The following is a 25,910-nucleotide window of genomic DNA, read 5'->3' as shown; positions in this document are numbered from 1 at the left end:
ACAAAGTCCAGTCTTTGCCCCCTTTCTCAGGCAGAAAAAGCAACTAAAGGATAGCCCAACAAAGCACAGCCACAGGCAGGGGCAGCACTTCTCCTTCAGCTCTTCTCCTGGCAGAGGTTCAATTTGAATCCCTGAAGTGATCTGAAGTTTGGGGTTTTGGGTCCAATACTTATATCACTTTTTGCCTTTGAAGCTGCCCAACTTCTAAGAAAAGTCTCTGTTGTTTACAGGTTCCTTCCTTGCCCAGGCCTGGCCCCAGACGCACACTAGGGTTTGGAGACTGCATTGTGTGAGGGCAGGCACAGCCCTTTCATGTGTAAGTGACCACTCCTCCCTCTAGCCTAGCCCAGATGGTCCATCAGGAAATGCAGGTTCCACCCCAGTACCCTTTGTGTCACTGTCTAGTGGAGATGCGCAAACAGCCCAACTGTCAGTCTGACCCAGACAAGGAATCCACAAACAGGCAGAGTCACAGAATCGTTTAAGCTAGATAATGCACAATGTTTAAAAGTGGCATTTTCAAACTGATAATCTAAAACCCACATTCACTAAAAGTTGTATTTTTAAATTGTGAGTTCAGAAACCCCAAACTCCAAATGTCTATCTGCTCTCAAAGAGAAACTGAAATTTAAGAATATTTAAAGGCAGCCCCCATGTTAACCTATGAGAGAGATAGGCCTTGCGACAGTGAAAAACGCATTTGGCAGTATTTCACTGTTATGCATTGTAAAAACACATCACTATATGTCCTACCTTTAACATACACTGCACCATGCGCATGGGGCTATCTAGGGCCCCGCCAAAGAACACAACTCTGTGAGTCCCGAAGTGTCATGTCACCGATGTGTGAGACACCGACTTCACTGCACCATGCCGTGACTGCTAGATCTCGACCCCGCCGGAAGTGCGCGGATCCAGCACTTCACAAATAACGCCGCCTCACCTCCACAGCAACGATCCGATGCCTCTTCACAAGGCCTCTGCTCCTTCGCTCTGCAGCACCAGAACCGACGCCGAATCAGATTCAGCGACACCGCGATCCCCGACTTCATGCACCGGCTTGTTTCCTCATTTCCACAAGGTACTCTACCTGGGAGTCTGTGTGACTCTGTGACCGGTGCCCTTAGCGTCGGCTTGTTGGGAACCACTCCGTCACGACCGCGTGATATCAACAATTCGAAGCATTTGTGTTTCTAAGCGCTAAATTGAAGTTTAATCTTTTAAAACTTCATAACTTTGTTTATGTTGGATTTTTGTAGTTTTGGTCTTGTTTTGTTCAGATAAATATTGGCTATTTTTCTAACCTAGTGTTGAGTAATTTTGTAGTGTTTTCACTGTATTACTGTTTGTGTTGTTACAAATACTTTACACATTGTCTCTGGGTTAATCCTTTCTGCTCGTGCCAAGCTGCCAAGGGGGTGAGCAGGGTTTAACCAGTTGTGTTTCTCCTTTGCCCTGACTAGAGTGAGGGTCGTTGCTTCGACAGGTGGTAACAACCAATGATCCCATTTCTAACACACATGTATTCCCTTTCTATGTAATCATGTATCTATATTTTTATTACTTTAGTACTACTGTACAAAAAATGCACTAATCTGTCTCACCCTATACATATATTGATCTATCCTCTATCTCCACTCTCTGACTCATCCCAGACATCATTCTACTACTATGATCTCCAAAATAACCCTTCCTAAACTCTTTCCTCCTCTGGCCCTCCTGGCTCACCCCAAACCTCAGTTTACTACTATGATCTCCCAAACAACTCTATGAAATTCTCCCTCATATCTCTCCTTTGACTTATCCCAAACTTCATTTTACTACTATGATCTCCTTAATCCCTTTCTACATACCCTCCCCTCCTCCATCTCTCCTTTACCCATCCCAGACCTCATCTTACTACTATGATCTCCCAATGCACACTTTCTGGATCCTTCCTCTTTCTATCCTTCTGATATTCTATTCAATACAACTAATAAACTCACATGTCCACTGCTCAAATTAACTTATATTTCTCTATGCTCATACTATACTCTTATTTTCCTATACTAATCCACCTCTAATCCTTTTGGGTTCCGGAGTAGCATGCTACTCACCGAAAAGCGCTTCAACGTCTCATCAGGGACAGTAAGCTCTATATAAATACAATTACAATTAAAAAGAAAAGTTGAACCTGGCAAGAGGTTTACTTTGCCAGGTCAAAATAGCAGTTTACAACTGCACACACAGGCTGCAATGGCAGGTCTGAGATATGTATAAAGGGCTATGTAGGTGGGTCACATATTCAGTGCTGGAGGCTCACTCAGTTTGGGCTGGACTGTTCCCATGGGGTACAGAGTCAAAACTGATTTGCATATAGCTCTGTCCAAACTGGAGTGGTGTGGTGGGCAAAAAAAACAATGGATTAAAGCCAGATATTTGTGACTGGGGGATGAATGTTTGCATTGCTCAGCATTCCATTCATTTGTTCTTTTTGCTTTTGCAGGCTCACTGGTAGCATTTAATTTACAGGCCCGGGGCATATGTAGTACCATTTTACTAGGATCTTATATGTAAATTAAATATGCCAATTGGGGTTGAGCCAATGTTACCATGTTTAAAGGAGGGAGCACATGCCCTTTGGCACTGGCTACCAGTGGTAAAGTAGCCAGTGGTAAAGTGTGCAGAGTCCTAAGGCCAGCAAAATCTAGATCAGCTCAAATGGAGGAGAAAGGCAAAATGTTTGGATGGGGAAGACCATCCTAAGGCTGACAGGAAAAATTGGAATAAGTAGATTCATTTGGGGCAGACCTTAAGTAAATGGTCAAGTACGAGGCTGTCTGAAGAGTTATTTGGTGGTGGTACCTCAACGCTCCAATGAGGGGCAGCGCAAAAGGCTGATGGCAGAGGTTTCAAAATGAAGATTACGGTACTGAGGGTAGAGGATAGTAATAAAACTGGCGTGCTGGAAGAACAAAACTGTACTTCCATTCTCATTAAGGTGTTAGGCTTGTGAAATGTGAAGTTGGCTGGGGTAACTGATAAAGTGTTATTGCCAGTAAACCATGTTTTAATATAGTGTTCAAGCAGAACTACAGCAGTTTCTGCAGTAATGTCTGTGTTGAATGTTAACAGATCCAAAAAACTAGTAACAGCTAATGCGACAGCTGCCTGGTGATACTACTAATTTGCACGTATTATTATAATATAATATTGAAAGGGTGTGCTATTTTGAGCTGTATTGCTCCATTTTATTTTCTACTTCGATTATTTTTAAAACCATTTGCTACAAATTTGACGTGTACAAATACTTAAGATGTCTATCTTGAATTGAAAAATGTACCATGTAAGGAAGACGTATTGCTAATAACTTTGATGTATACTTGTATCAAACACTGTGAACAACTAAAGGTTATTTCTTATTTTCGTAGTATTGATCAAATACCCTTGCTGCGCACGCATTGATAATTGATTTTACACAGATTCTATGGCGAACAGCTGTATGCCAACTTGATAATGGGCTGATGAAAATAAAATGTATTATAGTTTTCAGATATCTATATAACTATAGAACATATACTAGCAGATCTTAGAGGAGATATTTGTAATAATGAAATGAGCTCATGAATTACTTACAAAACATCACAGGCTGATTACTGAACATAGATGCAATGTAGAAAGTAAACACATGAAAGATAAATTCTCAGCGAGAATCTATCTCGGGGTCTTGTAGTGATATATGTCAGAAAAGTGTAGAAATAAAGTCATGTGACCAAAACAATAATTTTGTTTTCAGGGTCATTCTAGACAACATAGTTTAATTAACTAGGCATATTAGTTATTGGTATTTACTTAAATCATATTTGTAGTTAGAAATGCCACCATGTCCTGCAAATGATAAAGGGTGTTTAATAAATTTGAAAGCTATATTGAGTTAAAGTATGTTTATGACAAACCATAATATACATGGCTACCACACTGTCCAAACGGATGGTTATATATGGATATTTGATGAAGGTGTGTTCACTACTACCAATTTTACCTATTTCGTTAAGTGATTTATTACTTACTTATCCTTACTACATACATCATTTTTGGGCCCTGTAAAATGTGACATAAAGACAACAAAGCTCGTCAAATGAAAGTATGAATTTCAGGTATTCACAACCAGTGGTATTCACTTATATGCAGTTGATCAAAACATAAACACACAAGATGTGGTAAATTAAATATCATTTAGCAGTCTTGTATGCAAATGAACTCGATTGGGATTCATCTTAAATTTGGCCTGCTGAGTGACAATCACTTTCTTTGTTTTACAATAAAAGGGTAAAAAAGTTGCTAGATAAGAACGCAATGAAAGCACAGTTGTTGGTTTTGGGTGGGGGTGCAGGCTTACAAATCAACACTCGTACTTGTTTCTTAAAGTACATATATGCCACAGTCAGGGACCACACATCTCTCTCACACAGCATTTGTAAACAGAGTAGGGATCTAAGCAGCGGGGTTCACAAGGAGACAGAGGTCGCAGCTTGGAGTAGAGTCTGGGAACCATTACTCTTGTGGTCCACAGGGTGGTGACAGAGTGCCACAGCACAGCCCTCTGATGAAGGGTGTTGGGATGGTGCAGCCAACATGAAACAATGCCGTCGAGGTAGATACTATGAAGGAGCCACTGTAGACCGACCAGACTCCAGTGTGCAACACAAAGGAGATAAACAAGCACAAGCGAGCTTAAAGAGGGGCTCTTCGTCAATAATCCTCCATGGAAACGACGTAACACTTCCGTTGCTCTCACCTTTCAGAGAAAGTAACTCTGGTTATGACCTCTGTTAAGGGGACATGGAGTGATGGGGGAGAGCTCTGCTCTCCATATTATCAATTTTGGGTTTGTCTGGGCTGCAGCATCAAGTCTATGAACTCAGCAGCTTCACAGCTCGTCATGCAAACACATGGAGCAGCTGGCGTGGAGCTCTAGTCTTAAATAAGGCAGGGTCTGTGCAAGACAGAAAATCTGCCTTCTTCCTTTTCATATCACTGCAGAAACAGGTCTTTCTCCTCTGGCCCGCAGTGCATTCTTTATTCCTTCTGGGGATGCAGCAAGGATTCATGCCTTTGGTCTAATCCTTCCCCTATGCTAGTGCTCACAGCTTCTCCAAGTAAGAGGTGAAGTCTAGGATGAATCAAGGGGCCAGCTTCTACACATAAACTCCGTCCAACTGCACCCTCAAATTCAAGACTCTCTGCAAACCTTCGGGCTGGGACAAGGGGGCATTCATTTTCTTGGTCATCTTTTCTAAAAGCTTGTTGCAGTTTCATGGAAGCCAGCTACAAAAAACTACACTTTCTCTCTGATTTCCTTGAGCATGTCAGTCATCCCCATAATGTCCACTGTTATGTTTACCAGGACCTGATCATCTCGAATCGATCAATGATTGTTGCCAGCATACAGGATTTTTGGGATAGCGAGGCAGCCTGTTTCCTTCTTAAAAGGTGTCTTACAATAGCCACCCTCTTGGCCACAGTCCATTGTTCAAGTGTCTCATTTCTCAGACGACAGGGTGATCTGTTGGAACTGACATGATTCAGGGATGGGCACAAAGATCCACCTTTCTGCTCCACTAAATAGGAAGTGGTTCATAAAACAGGCACTTATATTTCGCTTACAATAGCTACTGCAAAGATCGGGTGTGGAGAAGAGGGAATAGGAGACAGAACACTCATGCTACTACCAAACATATGAAGCATTCCAGAACTTTGGGGCTGAATTTACATAGAGAAACTCTTCATTTACAGAAGTACCCCCCACTCTTATATGGTACGCGCATCACATTGTGAAGGACCAGTCACAGTCATCTTAAGCTACACATATGTTAAGAGGAGGAGTCAGTGGGCACTCTAGCCCAGATTTATACTTTTTGGTGCAAAACTGCACTAACGCAGTTTTGTACCAAAATGTTTAGCACTGGCTTGCACCATTTCTGTGCACCAGCTGGGCACCATATTTATGGAATGGTGCAAGTTGGTGCAAAGGGTATGCTAGCGTAAAAAAAAAAATGACTTCGTCGGGTGGGGCTGGCTGTGTGGATCTATATATGGATTTTAAATGGATACTGCAAACCAGCAGACTTTTTCGTTGAAGTAAAATCCACCTTCATAAGAAAATATTTTTCGCTTTGGTTTAATTCCTCCTACCAGCACAGCGCTTGTAAATATTAGTGGATTTGTTCTGTTTTCCTACCCCTTTTCACACCAATATGCTACTATTTTTGGAGGGGTTTGGGGTCCGTGAATGTGTTGGAAAAATCAATTGGAAATGTAGGTGAACACCCAAAAAGTTTCAAGTATGTGTCTGTTCACTATACTGCTAGGGGTCAATGCACTCACCTGGGAACACCCTGGTTCCCACTAGTATCCCTAAACTTACAAGTGCAGAAAATCCACTATAAAAATGCGAATAAAGCGTCAAGAAAAACAGACGCTAATTTTACCTCATTAGATCTTGTTGTCTTATTGGGCCGAATTGGATTTGTGCCTTTTGAATAGCAAGAACCAGGAAGCCCCTGTTGACGGCAGGGCACTTTTCAAAATAAATTAATAAAAATAAATTTCACATATTGATGCTATTGAGGTCAGCACTTAAGACAAGTTCTTTGTGTGATCATAAATAAATAATAATAATTCTGATCACAAATGAAATCTATGAATACATTCACAACGAAGAACATTTTTGCTTTCGTTTTTCCTCAGAAGATGGCGCCATTGTATAATTAAAAAATAGCGCATTTCAACGTTCAGAGTTATAAATCGAGAATATTCACAAAACTATCACGACACGAATGATGCTAAATTTGAATCTTAAGTTCAATACGTCTAATTTTTCACTACAACACAATAATTTTTTAAGGATGACATTTGAATTTTAACACTTGCATTGTAATATTTAAATGGTCAATACAGACATAGGTTGTCGTTCCTGGTCTCTAGTTACTGAGGTTATTTTTAAATACTGTTGAAAAGGACTGTGAAATAGTGGATGACGTGCACCTGATAACCCTCTGAATTCACGAGGAATGACAATGCCTGATAAGTGTTGATTAGAGCCACCTTGTGCTACTGTATTTAAACAGTGACATGACCATGTGAAACATTCACATTCTGCATTTTAAAACGAATTCTTAAACTACTGCGGTTGTTAGTTTTGATTGGGAACAATACAGCAAACAGTTGCTATATTCGAATTTAGAGATCATCTTGCTACCACCAGCTAAAAAGATAAATTGCAAAAATAAATGTGGTGTTGCGACAGAAATTACGGTGCAGTGATGAAACTGTGTTTATGGATAAGACTGAAGCGCGTAAAGGAAAATACCTTCATTGCGTGCCAAAGGTCGTGAGCGTCATAGGATGCAGGCTGATACATGAGACCCACCATAACATCTTTAAAATGGTCTGAAAGATTCTCCTTAAGGTCAGCAATCAAATCCTAGGAGGAAATAAGAATGATCATGAACATAAAACCATCCAGTCTTACTTCTGTGCCATATTCAACAGCATCAGTGTTAACGATGTGTTCATGTGGGAAGCTTCAATCCCCATCATAACAGCCCATCTCAAATTTCCTTCTCCCAGGCGACTGCGGACATCTCTAGTCATATGTAAAAGAGAAATCACGTAGCTGCTCAAACTTAATAAGTTATCACGGAGCAGTACTTTTTTTAAAAACATTTTTTACTAGCTGAGGTTCCTATTTCAAAATAGCAACCCATCTACAAAGTAACATAATTTCATCCATCACCAACATGAGATTAATCTGACTGGTTTGTGCGCAGTACATTCTTTGCATCATCAATATTTAAGCAAAATCATTCTATAAACAATCCACAACGAATCAATACGGTAGCAAATTATCGATTTACTGAGAGGTATTCCTCATAATACTTCCATATCTAAATATAACTTTTTCGTAGCACCGATTTGTATTGCAAATATCCTTTCCTTGTTATAAACTTTCCGTATTAAGGCCCATATTTATACTTTTTTACGCCGCATTTCGTCATTTTATGACGCAAAATCGGCGCAAACTTACAAAATACAATTGTATTTTGTAAATTTGCGCAGATTTTGTGTAAAAAAGCGGCGCAAATGCGGTGCTACAAAAAGTATAAATATGGGCCTAAATCTTCCGACACAGTGGAGTAGGGTGCACCTTCATCTTCTCAAAAAGTGGAGTTGACCGTCATACTATTACACAAGTGATGTGCTACCATCGTCAGTTTGGTTTGGGTCTTAGTCCCACATGTGCAATAAAACCTGAAAAAACAGAAATTGCCAGGAGCGGCCCCTCCGTATGGGGGAGGAGCATCACCCCCGCCAGCAGCAACCACTGCATATCCTTTTACACGGAAAGTATAACAAACTCTGTTTATTATCCTTTCCGTGTAAAAGGGGCGGGCATTGGGGGTGACGAGCTGAGGGGAGTGCACTGTGCGCTCCCCTCAGAGCGCATGTGCGTTTGGCCAGCTGTCTTGGGCCGGCCAAACACACATGCGCACAGGGCTATCTAGCCTGCACAGGCTCCCAGTCTTCCTGCGAGCGCTCTGGCTGGGCGCTCCCAGCCAATCCTGATGCTGCTCTGAACAGCGTCAGGATTGGCGCAGGGCAGGCTGGGAGCTTGTGCCTGCAGCTGCAATAGGAGGGGAGCGGTGCGGGAGACAAGCAGGTAAGTGTTTTTTTAAAATGATTTTTTATTTAATTTTCTCCCGCGCCCACCGCACCACCCCCTGCAACCCTGCACAGCCCCAGCCATGCAAGCCGCTCCTGGAAATTGCATTTGGATCTATTTGAATATTTAAATATTTCATTACCCGGTGGCATATCTTATCCCAGAACTCCCTTAAGTGGGGACATGAGGGGTGTGGCCAAGGTAGCGACCGAGTAAGTGTCACTGTGAGGAGCTCTGCAGCCCCCAGCTGCATACATTGATCCTGCTGAATGAAGGGTTTTTCTTGGCTGCTTCCTGCAACATGGAAACACGCACTGAACACAAGGGGACCCCCTCCAATCTGAAATGCTGCCCGACAATATCAGACGGTTCTCCGGCCGTTCGTGGGCCTCACTGGCCACGGCAGCAGCTCAGAGGTGCTGAGCGTAGGTGCCCACACGGACTGAGTGCAAACACCCAGGGTGACTGGTAGCCACACAGGAAAATTTCTGCCAGAGGGTGCCTGAGCAATGGGGAAGGAGTGTGCCCTAGCTCTGCATGAGCATAGTGGCCAAGGACACCACTAGATCATGGTTGAAGCCCAGCCCAAGCACTGTGTCCTAAATACTCCATCAGCAGTGGCACTGCTCGGTGAACAGCAGTCTGCGTATATCAACTAAGGTGTGTGCACCACAGCCAACCACTCAATTGGAGCGGCATCGTATTTACAGCAGGTGCAACGAAAAGCCTGCCCCACATGAGCTTGGAAAGAAAAGAAGTGGCCATAGTGAGGTACTTGGTGTGGACCAAGCAAGGTCTGTAAGCATGGCTACAATAAATGGAGACCCAGGGCTCAGACTGGCACAGGGGCTCTACAACGGAGTTGAGGCCTGTTAAAGGGCGCTGCCTCCCTGCTGCCCATTGACCTGCAATGCAAGAGGAAGGCCGCAGATTGAATGAGGCAGTTATGGCGAGTGCAGCACAGATAACCGGTACTATATCCCCAGAAGGCACAATAGTGGAATAAAAAAAGATGCCCCCAGGTGAGCGCGCAGTGTAAATATACAACTCATGTAAGGCAATTGGTGTGCCCCAAGTACAAGTTGTGTGTATGCTTGTAATTAAGGGAGCCCCAGGGATCAGATCAAAGCGGTGGCACTACCACGGAGTTGGGGCTCATTAACAAGATGCTGTTGCTCGGCACTAAAGCGACCTGTGACACAGTGTGGGGGGCATAAGAGCAGGACCTGAACTGAGTAACTACCCTGGGGAGTGGAAGAGCATGCAGCAGTGGGCCCCCTTCGCCAATGCTGCAAACTGAAGGGCCTTGCCAGGTCGTTTCTCGACCAACTGATGATTGGCACAAACCATGGTGTGCCTGAGACAACATCATCTTCTTTGCTGCGCGCCATCGCTGGTGCTCAATGCAGGGCATAGCCACCAAGCTTTACTAGAGGTCCCTTAGCAAGAAACCCTTCAGGGTCCTGCTCACTACCTAAGTGTAGCCACTTGAACATTAACTCACCTTCCCTGTGGGTGGGGAATTTCGTGTGCCGCGACGGAACCCTCTTGGCATAGTGGCTACTTGTTGCTGCACCTTCCTCCCACACCACACGCATTATGGGCCACACAAAACAGGATAAGCCCATGCGTTGCACAATGGATCAACCAACAGGGGATGCTTTGGAACACACACTAGCATCCCATACACGTAAATTTAACCAAATATGAGGTGCAGTGGCAGACATTAAAACCACCATTGAACCAAAAATAGATGCACTCCAGATTGATATGAACCTATTGCAGGATGATCACAGAAAACTGAAAGACCAGGTCGAATCTGCGGAATCCAACTTAGCCTCTATCAGACCTACAGTCTCAGATACCTCAGCACATCTCAAGGCTCTACAAGCTGAAGTGAACCACCTCTATCAACACGCAGAAGACCAGGAAGGGAGATCCCGCAGGAACAATGTGAGGATAGTGGGATTGCCAGAATGTATTGAAGAACCTAGCATGAAACTTTACTTGGAGTGATAGTTCTTCACCACAATCCTCCGGGGTGAGCAATCCTTCTTTTTGGTAGAACGGCACACAGGGTCCCCGGATGACTCCCCCTCCAGGATCCCCTGCGCTCCCGGTGGTGGCCCACTTCTTCAACTATGGAGACAGAGACCATATTCTGCAGATCACCAGGGCATGGGGGCCATGGACAGTGGAGAATGCACAAGTCAACATTTACCCAGATTACACGCTAGACCAGTGGTTCCCAACCTTTTGACTCCTGAGGACCCCCCTGTCAGAGGCACCAGCTGGAGAAGTTCCTTCCTCCCGGCCCATCCGAGTGTCATCCCCCAAAGGTCTGATGTTGTCATATGACTGTGAGTATATGTCCACTCACACTAAGGGGACATTGAGATCTCAAAACTGGGTCACCCACACTATGAATTCAGGACAAGTCAAATCACGTAATGTGGCTGGGGACTGAAATATCCTAATCTTTTATCTCTTCTGCTGCTTGACCGCTGCCAACCCTTGTACTGGTATTCTGTCATAGACTGTGTCTCTTTCCTTAATGTTCATTTTTCTATTTACATATCAGTGCATTGGGTTGGACGTCCGCTGGAGCACTGACCGAGGAGGGGAGGCATTATTGATTATTATGCTTTGGTTTTGTTGTATGCATGGTACCGAACTTTTGCTAAGACTAAGGTAACAATGGACTGTGAAGGGAGGTGTTGGGGGAACTGGTACTTCCGGGGGAACAGGATGGGAAGTGGCTGTGAACTTGTGATACAGGGTACATTAGGCCGATGCTGTCTCAACTGGCAATGAGATCTAACACACAATATACAATACCAACATAGAATGTATGGGGCCTGGCTAGCTATGTGAAATAGCACATAGTCTATCAAGGTTCAAGTTGCGTTATTACAGGAATCGTACCTCACAGCATTAGACCTAGTGTGCATGTGGCTTCGATGAAAGGGTACACTAGTGGACACTATGAGGGTCATTCTGACCCTGGCGGCTGGTGGCCGCCAGGGCCACCGACCACGGGAGCACCGCCAACAGGCTGGCGGTGCTCCAATGAGCATTCTGACCGCGGCGGTTCAGCCGCGGTCAGAAGCGGAAAGTCAGCGGTCTCCCGCTGACTTTCCGCTGCTCTTTGGAATCCTCCATGGCTGCGGAGCGCGCTCCGCAGCCATGAGGATTCTGACCCCCCCTACCGCCATCCAGTTCATGGCGGGAAAGCCGCCATGAACAGGATGGCGGTAGGGGGGGTCACGGGGCCCCTGGGGGCCCCTGCCGTGCCCATGAAAATGGCATGGGCACGGCAGGGGCCCCCGTAAGAGGGCCCCGAAAAGTATTTCAGTGTCTGCCTTGCAGACACTGAAATACGCGACGGGTGCCACTGCACCCGTCGCACCTTCCCACTCCGCCGGCTCGATTACGAGCCAGCATCCTCGTGGGAAGGTCGTTTTCCCCTGGGCTGGCGGGCGGTTTTACTGGAACCGCCCGCCAGCCCAGGGGAAAACTCGTAATACCCGCCGCGGTCTTTTGACCGCGGCGCGGTAATTTGGAGGGCGGGATCCTGGCGGACGGCCTCCGCCGCCCGCCAGGGTCATAATGAGGCCCCATGTACTCTCGATATGCAAGGGGAACACTCATTTGGAAAGCCCAGGGGACACCCCTGGAGATAGTACACATAAAGATCGATCGATCCTGAGGGTAGATGTACAGTCCTAGAGGGTGTTTTGGACTGAACTGCTCTTTCCTTTATATTCTTACATGTCCTGAATGTTAATCAGGCCCGTTTCTTGCAATCCCTCACACCAGCACTGCTACATAATCTACAGACACTCAATTACTGGGGCTGAGATTTCAACTGTGTACCAGATCTCGGCAAAGATCGTTCCCAACCCCCCCTGACAAGAGCACACTCACTATCGCTTACACAACACCTTACACGTTGGGCATCACACGCACAGGTGACAGAAGCATGGCACATTCTACATCCTTTACTCAGGGAATATTCATATTGTTCAGGGCTACATGACATACACGCCAGGATTGACCTTATATACTGTAACAAAGAGACCCTCACCTCGGTTTCCAAAGGTGAATACCTGGATCATTGCTCCTTAAAACTCCAACTGAAGTGGAGCCAAGAGCATCCTTGTATACCAACTTAGTGTTTACAATTTGAAGCCCTAAAGGACAATTCCTTCTGTACGGACACCTCCAACCACATTACTACATATTTTACACACAATGAGGGTACAGCCTCAGACCTGAGCATTGAATGGACCACCTTTTTAAAGCTGTACTGCAAGGACACTCCAATTAAATTGATCAATTGCTCCAAATTGACACTACGTAGAAAACTGCATACCTTAGAATCTGACATCAGGTGACATGAAAGGCGGCTCCCATATGACCAGTAGGTAGCTGCCTCTTTACCATGTGCACAATTTGCATATACCACAACATTAACACAATTGTGCAAAAAAGGAGCCCTCAAACACGCAAAGGGAGATAAGGTGAGTAGAGCACTGGCCTGGCTTCTTCGTTCCAAAAGACCAAGGCCCCCAATCACTCCAATACGCAATAGGATGGGCACACTCCTCAATGTGCAAAAGGAAATCAACACAGCATTTCATGCCTACCATAAAGACTTATACACAGACCACCGACACACAGACACCCCTCAAGTTGGGTCTTTTCTAGACACAATACAACTGCTGCTACTGCGAGACTCGCTGTGAGCAGACCTCAAAACCCCCATCACCAAAACCAAGATTTCAGAAGTGATTACACCACAGAATTTTATGCAGCCTTCAACATTAAGCTCACCCCTCTTCTACTTAAAATGTACAATTCAGCCCTTTCGAAGGGAATGCTCCCTAGCACACTCCCCAAGGCTCTATTGGTGATCCTATTCAAACATGATAGGGTCCCATTGCTAATGGGGTCGTATAGGCCCCTTTCCCTATTGAATTTGGATTACAAGATACTGGGTAAGGTATTGGCCAATTGTCTGATCCCTATAGCGCAAACCATAATGCATTCTGATCAAAATGGGTTTATACCCGGACGCAACACCTTTCTGAACCTACATTGCCTGTTCATGCTAATGGACTGGGTGGGCTCAACAAATACAAACATCTGGGTGTCTTCACTAGACATAGGAAAAAGCTTTAACACCCTGGGATGAAACTACCTAAAGGAGGTTCTGGTAAAGATGCCATTAGGCCCCAAATTCCTTGCCTGGGTGTCTCTACTTACAACGCACCATTAGCACAGGTCAAAATGTGGTGCACTATATCTTAACAACTATTTATAAAACGCAGCACTCGTCAGTGATGCCCACTGTCCCCTACTATATTTACCTTATCAATGGAACCTTTAGCATGGGGGATTCATGTGGATGGCCACTAGGACATAGTGTCATTGTATGCTGATGATGAGTTGGTCTATTTGAAGAATGACAATGCAATTATAACCCAAGTTATTGAACTATTTCAACGCTTTGGAGAAGTCTCCGGACTTAAAGTGAATTGGGACAAATCCCATATATTCCCAATAACAGCTATGTCGCAGGCCGAACAAGTGCCACTGCCACCCACCCCTGTGACGTGGTCCTGTCAGGCTATTAAATACCTAGGGTTCAGGGTATACCACTCAGAAACCTATCTTATAGAGGATAATGTGGGCAGAGCAATTGCTGCTGCAACATCCTCCCTCCCATTCTGGATATCACTGCCGCTTGCTCCAATGGGAAGAGTGGCAATCTCTAAAATCATATGACTACCTAGACAGCTATACTTATTTTCCACCTTACCGGTGATGATCCCCACATGACTGTAGCAGACCTACGCACCCTTCTTGTTAGTCTCATATAGGGCAACAGCAGGAGGTGATTGGCACTGATTAAATTGTATGCTCCTATGGAACGGGGTGGACTAGGGGCTCCCAACTATGAACTGAACTATGCAGCTGCCCAACTGCAGTGGCCTATGCGATGGATAAATGACGATAACACAGTTGAGTTGGGGCACTGGTTTGGGGGGACACCCCTCTTTCCAGTGTTGCAATGGCTGCTGGGGTCAGAACTGGAGGTCTGCAGAAGAAAAGGCAATGCCCTCATGCGGGTAGCCCAGAAATGCTGGACCAAATATGTGACAAACTCCACTACTTACCCTCTGTATGCACCAGAACTGTCATTATGGGCAATTGCGACCGGAGGCCATGGCATGGACTACAGCTAGTATAACTATTTGGAGTGATTTATTCATAGATTAAATTCTGACTACGTTTGAGAGTATGGTAGATGATTACGGTATCCCACAGGGATCCTTCCTACTGTAAGCCACTCTCATGAGAGACCTGCATGAGACTTGGCATAAAACACACAACAAACCTCAGACCTCCAGGCTATTCCAAACCCTGTTGCATGGAACGGAGCTTTCTCCCCGGTCTGGTAGAGAGGCTCCACTGATCCAATTGTGCATTTAATGGGACACCGCACTTAACACTGATCTGGCAGACAAACAGTGGACTCAGTGCATTGAAATGCCTAAACTAGTTTTCACAAATGCGCGCCTAAAATAAACACCTTTCATTTACTTACACCACACTTAACCTTACTCTAAAACTCCTTGCCTGTGTATATCCAGGGTTACCTTATGCCTGGCCCCGCTGCAGTCACTTCCCTGTGGACTTCCTACACATGGTACTGAGTTGCCCTCAAATATCCATCTTCTGGTATGAAATAACACTTTTCCTTATAGAAGCACTGAACACACCAGAAAATTAACATACACTATTAATTGAGAATTACAACTAGCTCTGCTACCCATAAATCAATTAATAGATTCATAAATCTCGCACTGGTGCTGGCAAAACATGCGCTGGGATTCTGCAACACCCCCACATCATCAGGTGTGGTAATCAGACCTGAAAACTGCCATTCTCACAGAGCAACAGATACTGGTGAATGGGGCTCTAGGTCACACAGCGCAAAAGACACCTCCAAAATGGCAGGCATACTTACAGATGGTGGAGGCTGCTATGGTACCCGCATCCACACATGAGCACTCCACTGAACACCATGTTACCTAAGACTATATTACACCTTCTGGATTTGTAGTATTACATATGAAATGACAACACAATGTCCGACCCTATCGCTAAGTATCCCCAAGGGAAACAGCCATTACAACGCGGCTGTTTCCCCAACTAGCGCTTACCACCCATGTGTTACAACGCATGCGTCATAACCACATATAGCCTTTACTACGCATACCATTACCACAAATTATCTTGTAATAGTATGCATGGTAAGGGCTATGTGTGGTAATGCTGGTAAAGGCTATTGGCGTTGTTAGAGGAAATGGAAAGATCCTTCCATTTCCTCAGAATGAACTGTGCTGTGCCTTAGCAGTGAGTTTAGGGCAATTGGGCCTGGGGGTGAGTTTTACTATTTTAGGGAGAGGAAATGAGTGGGGTGTTATGTTCTTTTTCAGGCTTAGAGAGGTAAGGGGGATTGGGCCTGGGAGGCTACTGTTTTAGGGAGGAGGTTAGGTTTTAGGGCGGGGCAGTTTTTGGGCTTGGGGCGGAGGGCACCATCAGTTTAGTGATATATTCATGGCAAAATAATTCGTTGTAAAGGCATGCGCGGCAAAGTATATGCGTGGCAATCCCATTCTCATTGTAACACAGACATAGTAGTGACGTGCATTGCAATGGAATGCGTAGTTCCTTCATACAACCATCCCCACATGTCTACCTGGAGATGCCCTGTCCCTACACCTCTAATACTAGAAAATGTACCTGGGATCATATACACCCTGTCCCCTGCTGCCTCTTTTCTCCCGATGTATCTTCCCCAGAAAAGAACATCCCTACAATAGATATGCACATTAGTCTTTCCACCTATGGTACTACACACAGTTTTTGCTCTTATATATGTGGACACTCATGGCAGGCTATCACAAAAGTGCAACTGTGGAAGACAGGTTTGATCCTGTGAAGGTGAATGATTATCCATAACACGCCTCGCTTAATGGAGGTATGCATCGGGGACACAATATCACGAACCGTATTGTAACCTTGCACAGGAAATTGTTCTCTACAGTAATTGTACCTACACCATCCAAATGTTTGTTATGTGTTTGTTTGCATAAAACTAATAAAGATTTCCCAAAAAAATGAGGACACAACCAAAACGTGCATCTAGCCACCGGTTCCTGAGAATCTCGGGCAATCTTCACATATATTGCGATTTCTCTTATGAAATGAAGCATGAGTATAGTACAGCCACTATTGATTTAATATCTACATTCTGGTATAGTCCATCCTTCTTTAGGCTGCTGAATTATGATTCAATGCCTCCCTCCAAATAGTAGGGCTGATCGTGACTAATGTTTCTTGAAGCCACTTTTTAAAGAACTTCTTCTTGCAGTTTAATAGGATTATTCTTATATGACTGAATATACTAAGCCCTGTATCCTATCACTAATAGGAATGTACATTATTTAAAAATATGTACCAACCTAATTTCGATAATTGTTATAGACAACTCAGATATTTCACTACATATTTACTTATATGTGACCTGATACTTTCCTGTGTTACATGAAACTTGGTGCTTGACTGCTTCCCCTGTGATTATTCTTCCTGTTCTTACCAAGAAATCTTATCTTATTCCGGGATCTGTGATAGCAGGGTTTAAGATATACTGCCTGATAATCATTTTTCATGTCTGGCAGGGAGAGAATCCCTCCTTCATTTAGTCACAATTTCCTCAGACTAACTCATGGTATATGGTTTTGCCATAGTAAGCTACATGTCCTGCCCTCTATCTAAAAAAATCTCATAGATTACCCACAGTATGGTAGAGAATAAACATACTAACATCGGTAGGATAATCATTTCAATGATTGTGTTTCTCTCAATTATTGAAACTGGAAGATTATTCAATTTTTCCAGTAGCGTTTGCATCTTTTGTTTAGCAGACTTAAAGTTTAATTGGGATAGCTCTTCAATATTTTCTGTTACATGAATTCCCAGATATTTCTTGGGTGATGTGTTATAGTTTGTTAGAATGGATATATATGCCCATACCTTCAGAGTATATTTTCAGTTTAGTGGCACACAAGATTATGAGCCATATGGAGATGATTTCATTGGTATTGCTCTAGGCTTAATATAGATAGCAAAAAGTAGGCTAGACAGTGGACAACCTTGTCTCGTCCCTCGAGTGATTTAATTGCTTGTGTTACTTATTCATTCACTATCACTGTAGCTGATCGCCCCTCATATATATTCTGGGATGGCGGCTAGCAAACATGAGCCACTGCTAGCTTGCTCTGCCCCCTTCCTGCAAAGACACTTTGACCCCCCAGCTTTTGCTTCCTGTACGGGGGCTTCCGTCCACACTGCAGGAGCCACGAGGCAAAAGTGAAAGGTGAGCCTGCAGAGGAAAATGCAGACTCAGATTAAGATGACCAAAAGTAACTCCATCCGAGCCGTTGGTGGCCGGTGTGAATTCTGCTCGGGCAGGCGGGATGAGGTGCTGGTTTGGCGGCATGGTTACGCTATGCAACAAGGCGAGTAAGCTGCACTGAAACTAATCAGGATCAATAGGGGGTAAAAGCTACAACTTTTAGAGAATTCTGTCCTGATTAAACTTTGTCAGGGCTGCGGCTCCAACCTCCACCCCCTAATTACTGGAGCATTGAAAACTGGATTTGGCAGCTACTGGGGTTGAGGGGGTGCAAGCGACATTAGGCAACATCATCTGAGGAGCTCTCACACTGTCTCTACCCTGTCTGCGCACATGTTTAAATGCTGTGCAGGCACACACCCTTGTGACCCACAGAGAAAAGGGTGACACAGGTGTAATTTCCAGGGCTAGTCCACTGTGTGCCCAGCAAATGGCATCAATAGTGAGCCCTGAGCCTCCCCTTTGCACTAGCTTTAGAGGTGCTCTTTCTGGAACGGATAAGCTGGGGCAACAGTGGCCATGGAGGCCTGAGATTCTCAGCTGCAACTGACACCGGTTCAATCATTAGCTTTTTGGGACTCCTCATGTGTGGATAAAGCTGAACAATGGAAAAGTGTGCAGGAGGAAAAGATGTTGGTGTAGGTGGGGGTCAATCCTGTTTGCATACCATTCTCACCATGGTAAGAGAATCTCAAGTAGCTGGATAAGGGGACAAGGAATTACCTGCTGTTTGCTAAGTATTTGGAAACTGGGTTGGGGGGCTGAGGGGTCAACATGTACTGGGGGACTGAGAATCAATATCTGAGTCACCGCGAGAAATAGATGTACCCACTCATTCTTTGTCGCTGCCCGCTTCCAATCAGCTCCAACAGCCAGCAGATGGGGTCTTGTTGTCATTGTCAGGTACTTCAATTTCATCTTTGGGCGAAGTTCAGTATTCTGGACAGATGCAGCAATCTAATACATCAGTACAAACTGGAGGGGAACACCAGCCTGTCTAAGAGCTGCACTATCTCCCTTTTGGCCAATCAGCCAAGCCCTTTGGCAAATTCAGTTTTGCTCCATCCTCTGTTTGAAACTATTTTAACTGAGATTTGAGAACTAAAAGCCTTACATGCTGCCGAAATTGTGACACATCACTTGAGACTGGACAAGATCTAAGAGCTGTTTTTGCAAATTCCTGAGTGATTATTGGCAGTTGAGCAGAGAGTTTCTGATCTGGAGGACAGCTCACTTCTTTGGGACAAGGAGTTTGCAAGTCTGCAAAAAAAAACTAACAATTTCACAGAACAAAGTTGATGATTTGGAAAATTAAGCCTGGAGGTCCAACCTACGTTTGATTGGGGTTCCTGAAGGCATAGAGGGTACGGGGAAGTATGACAGTGCTTCAAGCTTGGTTGATTCCTTAATAAGAACACATGTTCTCGAGGATGCCCCTCCTGACCTCACAATTATGTGGGAGCACAGGGTCCAAGCCAGGGTCTCCCAATTCAAAATAACCTTGTGCTATTATTGTGAGTTTTGTTAATTATCATATCAAAGAAAGAATTCTTACCACAGCTATTCAGAAGCGAAGCTTTGCATTACCTGCTGATGGGTCATCTCCGCATTTTTTTTCTGATATGTCAGCTTCAGCACCTCACAGGAGGAAATACTTTTCAGATTAATTAGTCAGTTGAAATCTGCTGATGCATAGACCTCTCTCATTCAGCAGTCAAAGTTGAATGTGTTGTTGAAAGGAAAATGTCATGTCTGTTCTACTTTGGAAGAAGCGCAATCCCTGCTGCATCAGGCAGCTGGTTCAAAGATTTATACATGGTGCAGTTGTATGATGGTGCAGTTGTATGATGGTTTAGGATGCATTGTATTCTCAAATTTTCAAATCCTCTTTGGCTACCAGGTGAGGAGATGCCAGAAAAGGCACATAATTTCTCCTCTCCTTGCTTTTCGCTATTTTTTCCTAAATATGTTTATTATTTAAGAAGTATTAAGTACCGTGTGTATGGCAGTCTTCGGATCCGGGTGGCAGGTGTATTTTCAGGGAAGGGGTAAAGTGAGCTTTGGAGCACAGCCAGGTGCATTCATATGACACCCAACTTGTGTGGGGAGGGCACAGGGAGCAAGGTGGGCACTCCTTCCTAGTGGTGTAAGTTCAGGGATGGCTGTTTTGGGGAGCAGGGGTGATTTGGGATGGAGTGAGGTGCAGGGGTAGTTTGCTGATCAAAAATGAGCAAGAGCAGAGTGGCAAATATGGGTCAAGGAAGGTGTTGCACAAGGTTTTGCAGAGTTGGATAATTTCAGCAAGTCATTGTGTACGTTTGAAGACATTTGAGGGGGTGATAGTTGGTCCAAGGAGGATTTATGAGAATATGTAGGAGTGAAGCCTGATCTCTTTGGGTTAAAATGTTGCAGATACAAATTATCACCTGTAATGGGAAAGGCCTCTTGAACAAACAAAAATGTGATGCCTTGTTAAAATGGATTGCTTCATTTAACCCTTAAGTTATTTTCTTGCAGGAGGCACACTTTAAAACAAATGCTCCAGGGGTTTCTATTCTTGCCAAGTATACTCGGACATTCTGTGGAATCAGCAGCTATGGCGATGCGGGGGTGGTGATACTGTTCTCTAACATATTGGATTGGGAGATAAAAGAGCTCCATAGGGACAATATAGGGAGGTGGCATTTGATAGAAGTCAGATTAGCTGTAAGGGCTCTGAATGATTGCAGTTATTATGGTCCTGTTATGGACGAGACAGAAGCCTTGGAGCAAATATGCAATCACGCTCTTCAGATGGAGGGATTATTAGTTTTTGGTGGTGACTTTAATTTCATACAGGACTTGTCTTTAAATATCTCCAATAAAAATAATAGACAGCTTAAGCCAAAGACTGCTGGAATCTAGAATGTAACCAAGAAGGATATGGTGTTGGCAAATCCATGGCACCTCAAAAAATCTGAATTCACTCACTATACATGTTACTCTGCCAGGTTTCTGTCTGCCTCCTGCATAGACTTTTTTTTTTACTATCTAGGTGGTTGGAAAGTGGGAAAGTTGAGACCTATGCAAATTCCTTCCCAGACCACTCAATGGTTCAGCTGGAGGTTACTTGGGAAGGCGGGGACGTAGAGAGGCCACAGTGGCAATTTGAGAAGTCTTTACTTTCTGACCACATTTGGGTAAATGAAACACAGCAGTTTATCCAGGAATGTTTTAGATAAATCTTCACACCACCCCTATTTTCATGGTCTGGGAGTCATTTAAGGCAGCATTTAGAGGGCAGGTAATATATTTTAAAACAAAATTTAGCCAGGGCCTGGATGCATAAGATCCAGAATCTTCAGGCAGCCATTGAAACTGCGGTGAGAGAAGCCTCAAAGCCAATGGGTGCATTGACCAGACAGGTAGTGCATGATCAGCTCATTAGAACAAATGAAAAGCTCAGGGACTGCTTTATCTTAGAGGTAATTGGCGGGAGCAAATCTTTTCAACAAAAGCTCTATGAAGAGAGCCAGCTTGTGGGGAAGTATTTGGCATGGTCAACAAAAAGTCAGTCAAATAGGCAGTTAATTAATAGAAATAGAATATCCAGCTACAAGGGTGATTGAGGACAGTACAATAAGAATAATGGAGATATTCTGCAACCATTAGAGGCAGATCTATGAAGAAGATCAGGCAGAATCTTGAGAACAACTGTTTGACTACTTTTCCTCAGTGCACTTACCTCAAATCTCTAGTAGTCAAAAGGATGCTCTGTCGAAGCAAATAGTGGCTGAAGAGATAAGTTCTGCTCTGAAAGGTATGGCAAATGCTTAAGCTAATAGGAGTGACGGCATTCTGACTGACGTATATAAAGCCTTGGTGGTAGAACTTCTCCCATTCCTAATGATACTTTAATGATATAAAGGTGTTTGAATATAGCCCAAAGACTTTTAAAGAGTAGAGGTAGGTTTCTGGAAAAAGGATAAAAATCCCTTAGACCCGAGTTCCTATCATTCCATAAGCCTGCTGAACGTCGATTATAAATTATTAATGAAAATATGGGCTGAATGCCTTATAACTTGCGCGCAGCGTGTAATCCGTGAGACCCAAAATGTTTTGTTGCCTAATAAGTGATGGGAGCCAATACCTATTTTCTGATTCAAGCAATCATTTATTTTACAGTTAATAAGGAAAAGGCGGCAATGTTCATGATGGACGCTGAAAAATAATTTTATCTTGTGAACTGGCAGGTGCATTTTTACATTCTAGGGACATTTGGATTCCCGCTGTCATTGATCACTTTGATTAAAGAACTTTATGATGGAGCAGAACTTTCTGTTGAATTTAATGATCAACGAACGCCAAATTAGCCAACCAGTCTTTATACATACTGCCAAACTTACAAAGAAAAGTAGATATAAGACAGTATCAGTCCTGTGGTGTTGGATATCGGCTTTGTTTTAGATCATATCCTGTTTTGTCATGCTTTTATCCCAATTCAAGACTGTGAGGCTTGGGGCCTATTACTATCTAAAGATGTTTTAGAAGGTTGGAAGACACTTGGACTTAGGACACTTGCCGTCTTCTATAACAGGACACAGCAATTTGGTAATCTAGGCCATTAATTTGTTTCAGTTTTATTCAAATTAGCAGCTTCCTAAAGAAAAACTATGTCATAATGAACGAAGCAGCAAGGCTGATAGCATATCGCATGAATGTAACCAAAATCACAGGCGTCGGGAATTTGTACCAACTGCTGCGTCACTATGCAAACCAGAAATGACTTCCTGAATTATTGCAGAAAAATTTTCAGTAAAAGAATTGGAGATTTCATAGTCAGGAATGGGAATCTTTTAGCAAGGCCGGGTACAGATCTTTGAAAGCATCCAATTTCATGCATATGGCTTTTCTATCAAGATGGTTGACATACTAAACACTTTATAGGCTCCACAAGATGTATTCTTCGGTGCCCAATCAGTGCTTTATGTGGTCTGCTAAGGGATCTGGTGGATGGATCCATGTTTTCTTTGATTGTCCCATCCATTAGCAATTTTGGTGTGAAGTCTTCAGTGCAATTAGGTATAGTGCCCAGATCGAGATTCTCCCGACCCCAATGTTAGTGCTCTTTAGGTTTTCGAATGAGCTGTGTAGCCCGCTCTCTGATTTTGCAGGATTGGAAAACATCTGCAGCCTCGTCAATTCAGCAATGGCTTACCAAAATGAAAAGGACTCAAGCTTTTGAAAGGGCCTTCGTCAAGAGGGTGGGGGCTGTAAGCAAATATGAAGTGATCTGGGCAGCTTTTTAACATCTTAGTTCATGCAGCCTAGAGGTGGCTATTTAGGCTAAGAGTGTTCCCATCACAGGCACTGTTTGCACTTTAATATTGACATTGTTCATACTTTAATAGCCAACAATGGGACCTCCTCGATTGTGGTTATAGATGATCTGATGGAAAATTCTTTTTTTTTGCGGAGGGGCACTGTTTGAATTTTAAGATTGATACTGTTTTCACATTGACATCAGTATTCATTTTTGTATAATTTCTGGCTCTAGGGTGAGATTAGCTATTTGCAGTTTAGGTGCTGCCCCTAGCCAGAATTTGAGATACTTTATGGTCTGTGGTGGTCTATTAACTATGCTATATAAATGTTGCAGTTGATTGTTTTTTATATAGATCATGATGCTGATATTTATGCAGTTGTTCATGCCATATATTATATCTGTAAAGGTCCTGATTTGAGTTTCCATCCACATCTAAGGCACTGCTCCACTTCATTATGAGCTTGCAATTGTTTTTCTGTGCTTTTATGCGTTATGCATATATTACTGCTGCTCTTTCTTGGTAAACAATAGAAAAAATAAAAAAGACTTAAGTCAGTTGCATAGAGAACTTCATTTTTAATAGCACTACTTAGGAATGTCATTGAACTACATCAAATACCTTTTCAGCATTGAAAAAAAATGATAGCCCCTTCTGATATGGATGTAGTACAGAAGTTTATAACTTCACTAAATATAAAGGTATTGGTGTATAGCTAACGGACCAGTATGAATCAATTTCGATCAGAATGTATGGATTGTTAACTTTTTTGCTATTGCTTTGAGAAATATTTTATAATCTGAGTAAAGAGTGTAGTAGGATGATAGGAATTAAGAAGGTGTGTCTCCCTCTTTTTTTTAGATACTACTCAGTACTCCTTTAAAAAAGGATTAGCACTTTTACTTTGGATAGAATGTAGTTAAATAATTTTATAAGCAAGCCCTTTAACTTCTTCTACTAATACTTGACATATTTTGCTAGGTAGCCATCATCTTCGGAGACCTTCACCTCTTTCATGTTTTGAATTGCTGTTTCAAACTCTTCTTGCATTAAGTAGATAGTTAACTGAGCTGCCTGTATCCAACCCAAAACAGATATTTGTAATCTGTTTAAAGAAGGAGGATATCCAGTTCTGAAGTATCAAATTGTTGATTGTATATTGTTTGCAAATGATTCACAAAGAGGCTGTTAATGTTGTCTGGTATAGTGATGACTTGATTACTATTGTCTGCTGCACTTTTTACCATATTGGCAACTGCTCTGGCCCTGGTCCTCCAAGCTAATAGTTTCCCAGTATTTCCCCTTTCTTTGTTGAGCTGTTTTTCTATTGCTTGGAAGCTACTATTTCTCTTTTTAAAAGGAAAGCTCTAAGCTTCTCTTTAGCCACTCCCCATCAGTGATAATTATCTTTATTAGTGTCCAGATTTATTTCCTGCTCTGTAGATTTTAATATGTTCTGCCGCATTGGTAATCCCAGCTCTCTTTCCTTTAGATAAGATCATAAAGGTATCAGTTCCACTCTAAATATCTCTTGTATGCCTTCCATGTATTCTTCTCAGAGGTTGTGCCTCTATTTTCCTGGAAATAAATTTTTGTTCCTGCCTTGATTATCCTAATAAATTCTGAATCAGTAAACAGTTCTCTGTCCAAGAAGGAGTATCCTGGGACGAGAGTTGTAAAACTAAATTGAGTTGAACTGCAGTGGGATCTGAGAAACAGCTCTTTATAACATAAGAAGAATATTTCCCCAAATGTTCTGACAGCAAAGAGAAGTCTGTGTGATTCTTTCTGATGTTTGCATGAAAAGGGGTTGTAAGTCTTTAAAGTAATGACTGTTGTTCTCCATGTGTATATTACTTCTAAATCTTTCTTTAAGTTCAATATTGCTTTGGCAAACCTTAGTTTTCTCTGCTTAATATGTATTCTAGAGGAGTTCAAACACACGGACTACAGAAAATTACTCTCTCCTCTAATTACTAAAAAAAAAAGGTGGGGGGTCAGCTAATGCTACTGCTAGTCCATCAATGAATTTGGGTTGTCTTTGGATGGACACTAATATGAGACTACTTTCACAGTCTGTAGGTTAGTTTTTATGGCCACTACAGCCCAATATCCATCTAATCCTGTGCTATATTCTGTATAGCCCCATTAAACCAGCTTGTCCTTAATATGACTGACCTACTGTGGTCCTATGTCCAAGAGATGCATTTGAATGTGCTAAAAGAGTGAATGATAGCTGAGAATGATATGTTGATCAAGATGTGGAGACATGGGTTTTACTTGAATTACGACAACAGTTTGGATTTTGATCCCTTGATCTAACTGAATGTCACCTTCATTTTCCTCTTGTTATTCAGGCCAGTAACATTAAGGGATATTTTCAGCTGGGTCATATCTTGTTAAGTTGTTATCT

At 43.2% G+C, this 25,910-nt stretch overlaps 1 protein-coding gene across 1 annotated transcript in view; it reads right to left on the bottom strand.

Annotated features, from left to right (window-relative positions):
- ANXA10 (annexin A10) overlaps nt 1-25,910 on the bottom strand; it is a 355,700-nt gene that overhangs the window by 168,601 nt on the left and 161,189 nt on the right. The window contains exon 4 of the mRNA XM_069205838.1: nt 7,352-7,465. Coding sequence (XP_069061939.1) covers nt 7,352-7,465 — 114 coding nt within the window. The remainder of the gene's footprint in view (nt 1-7,351; nt 7,466-25,910) is intronic.

This window comes from Pleurodeles waltl, chromosome 1_2 (genome assembly GCF_031143425.1).
Source record: "Pleurodeles waltl isolate 20211129_DDA chromosome 1_2, aPleWal1.hap1.20221129, whole genome shotgun sequence".
Taxonomy (NCBI): domain Eukaryota; kingdom Metazoa; phylum Chordata; class Amphibia; order Caudata; family Salamandridae; genus Pleurodeles; species Pleurodeles waltl.
Note: the sequence above shows the minus strand (reverse complement) of the source record. Positions and strands in the feature narration are given on the sequence as shown.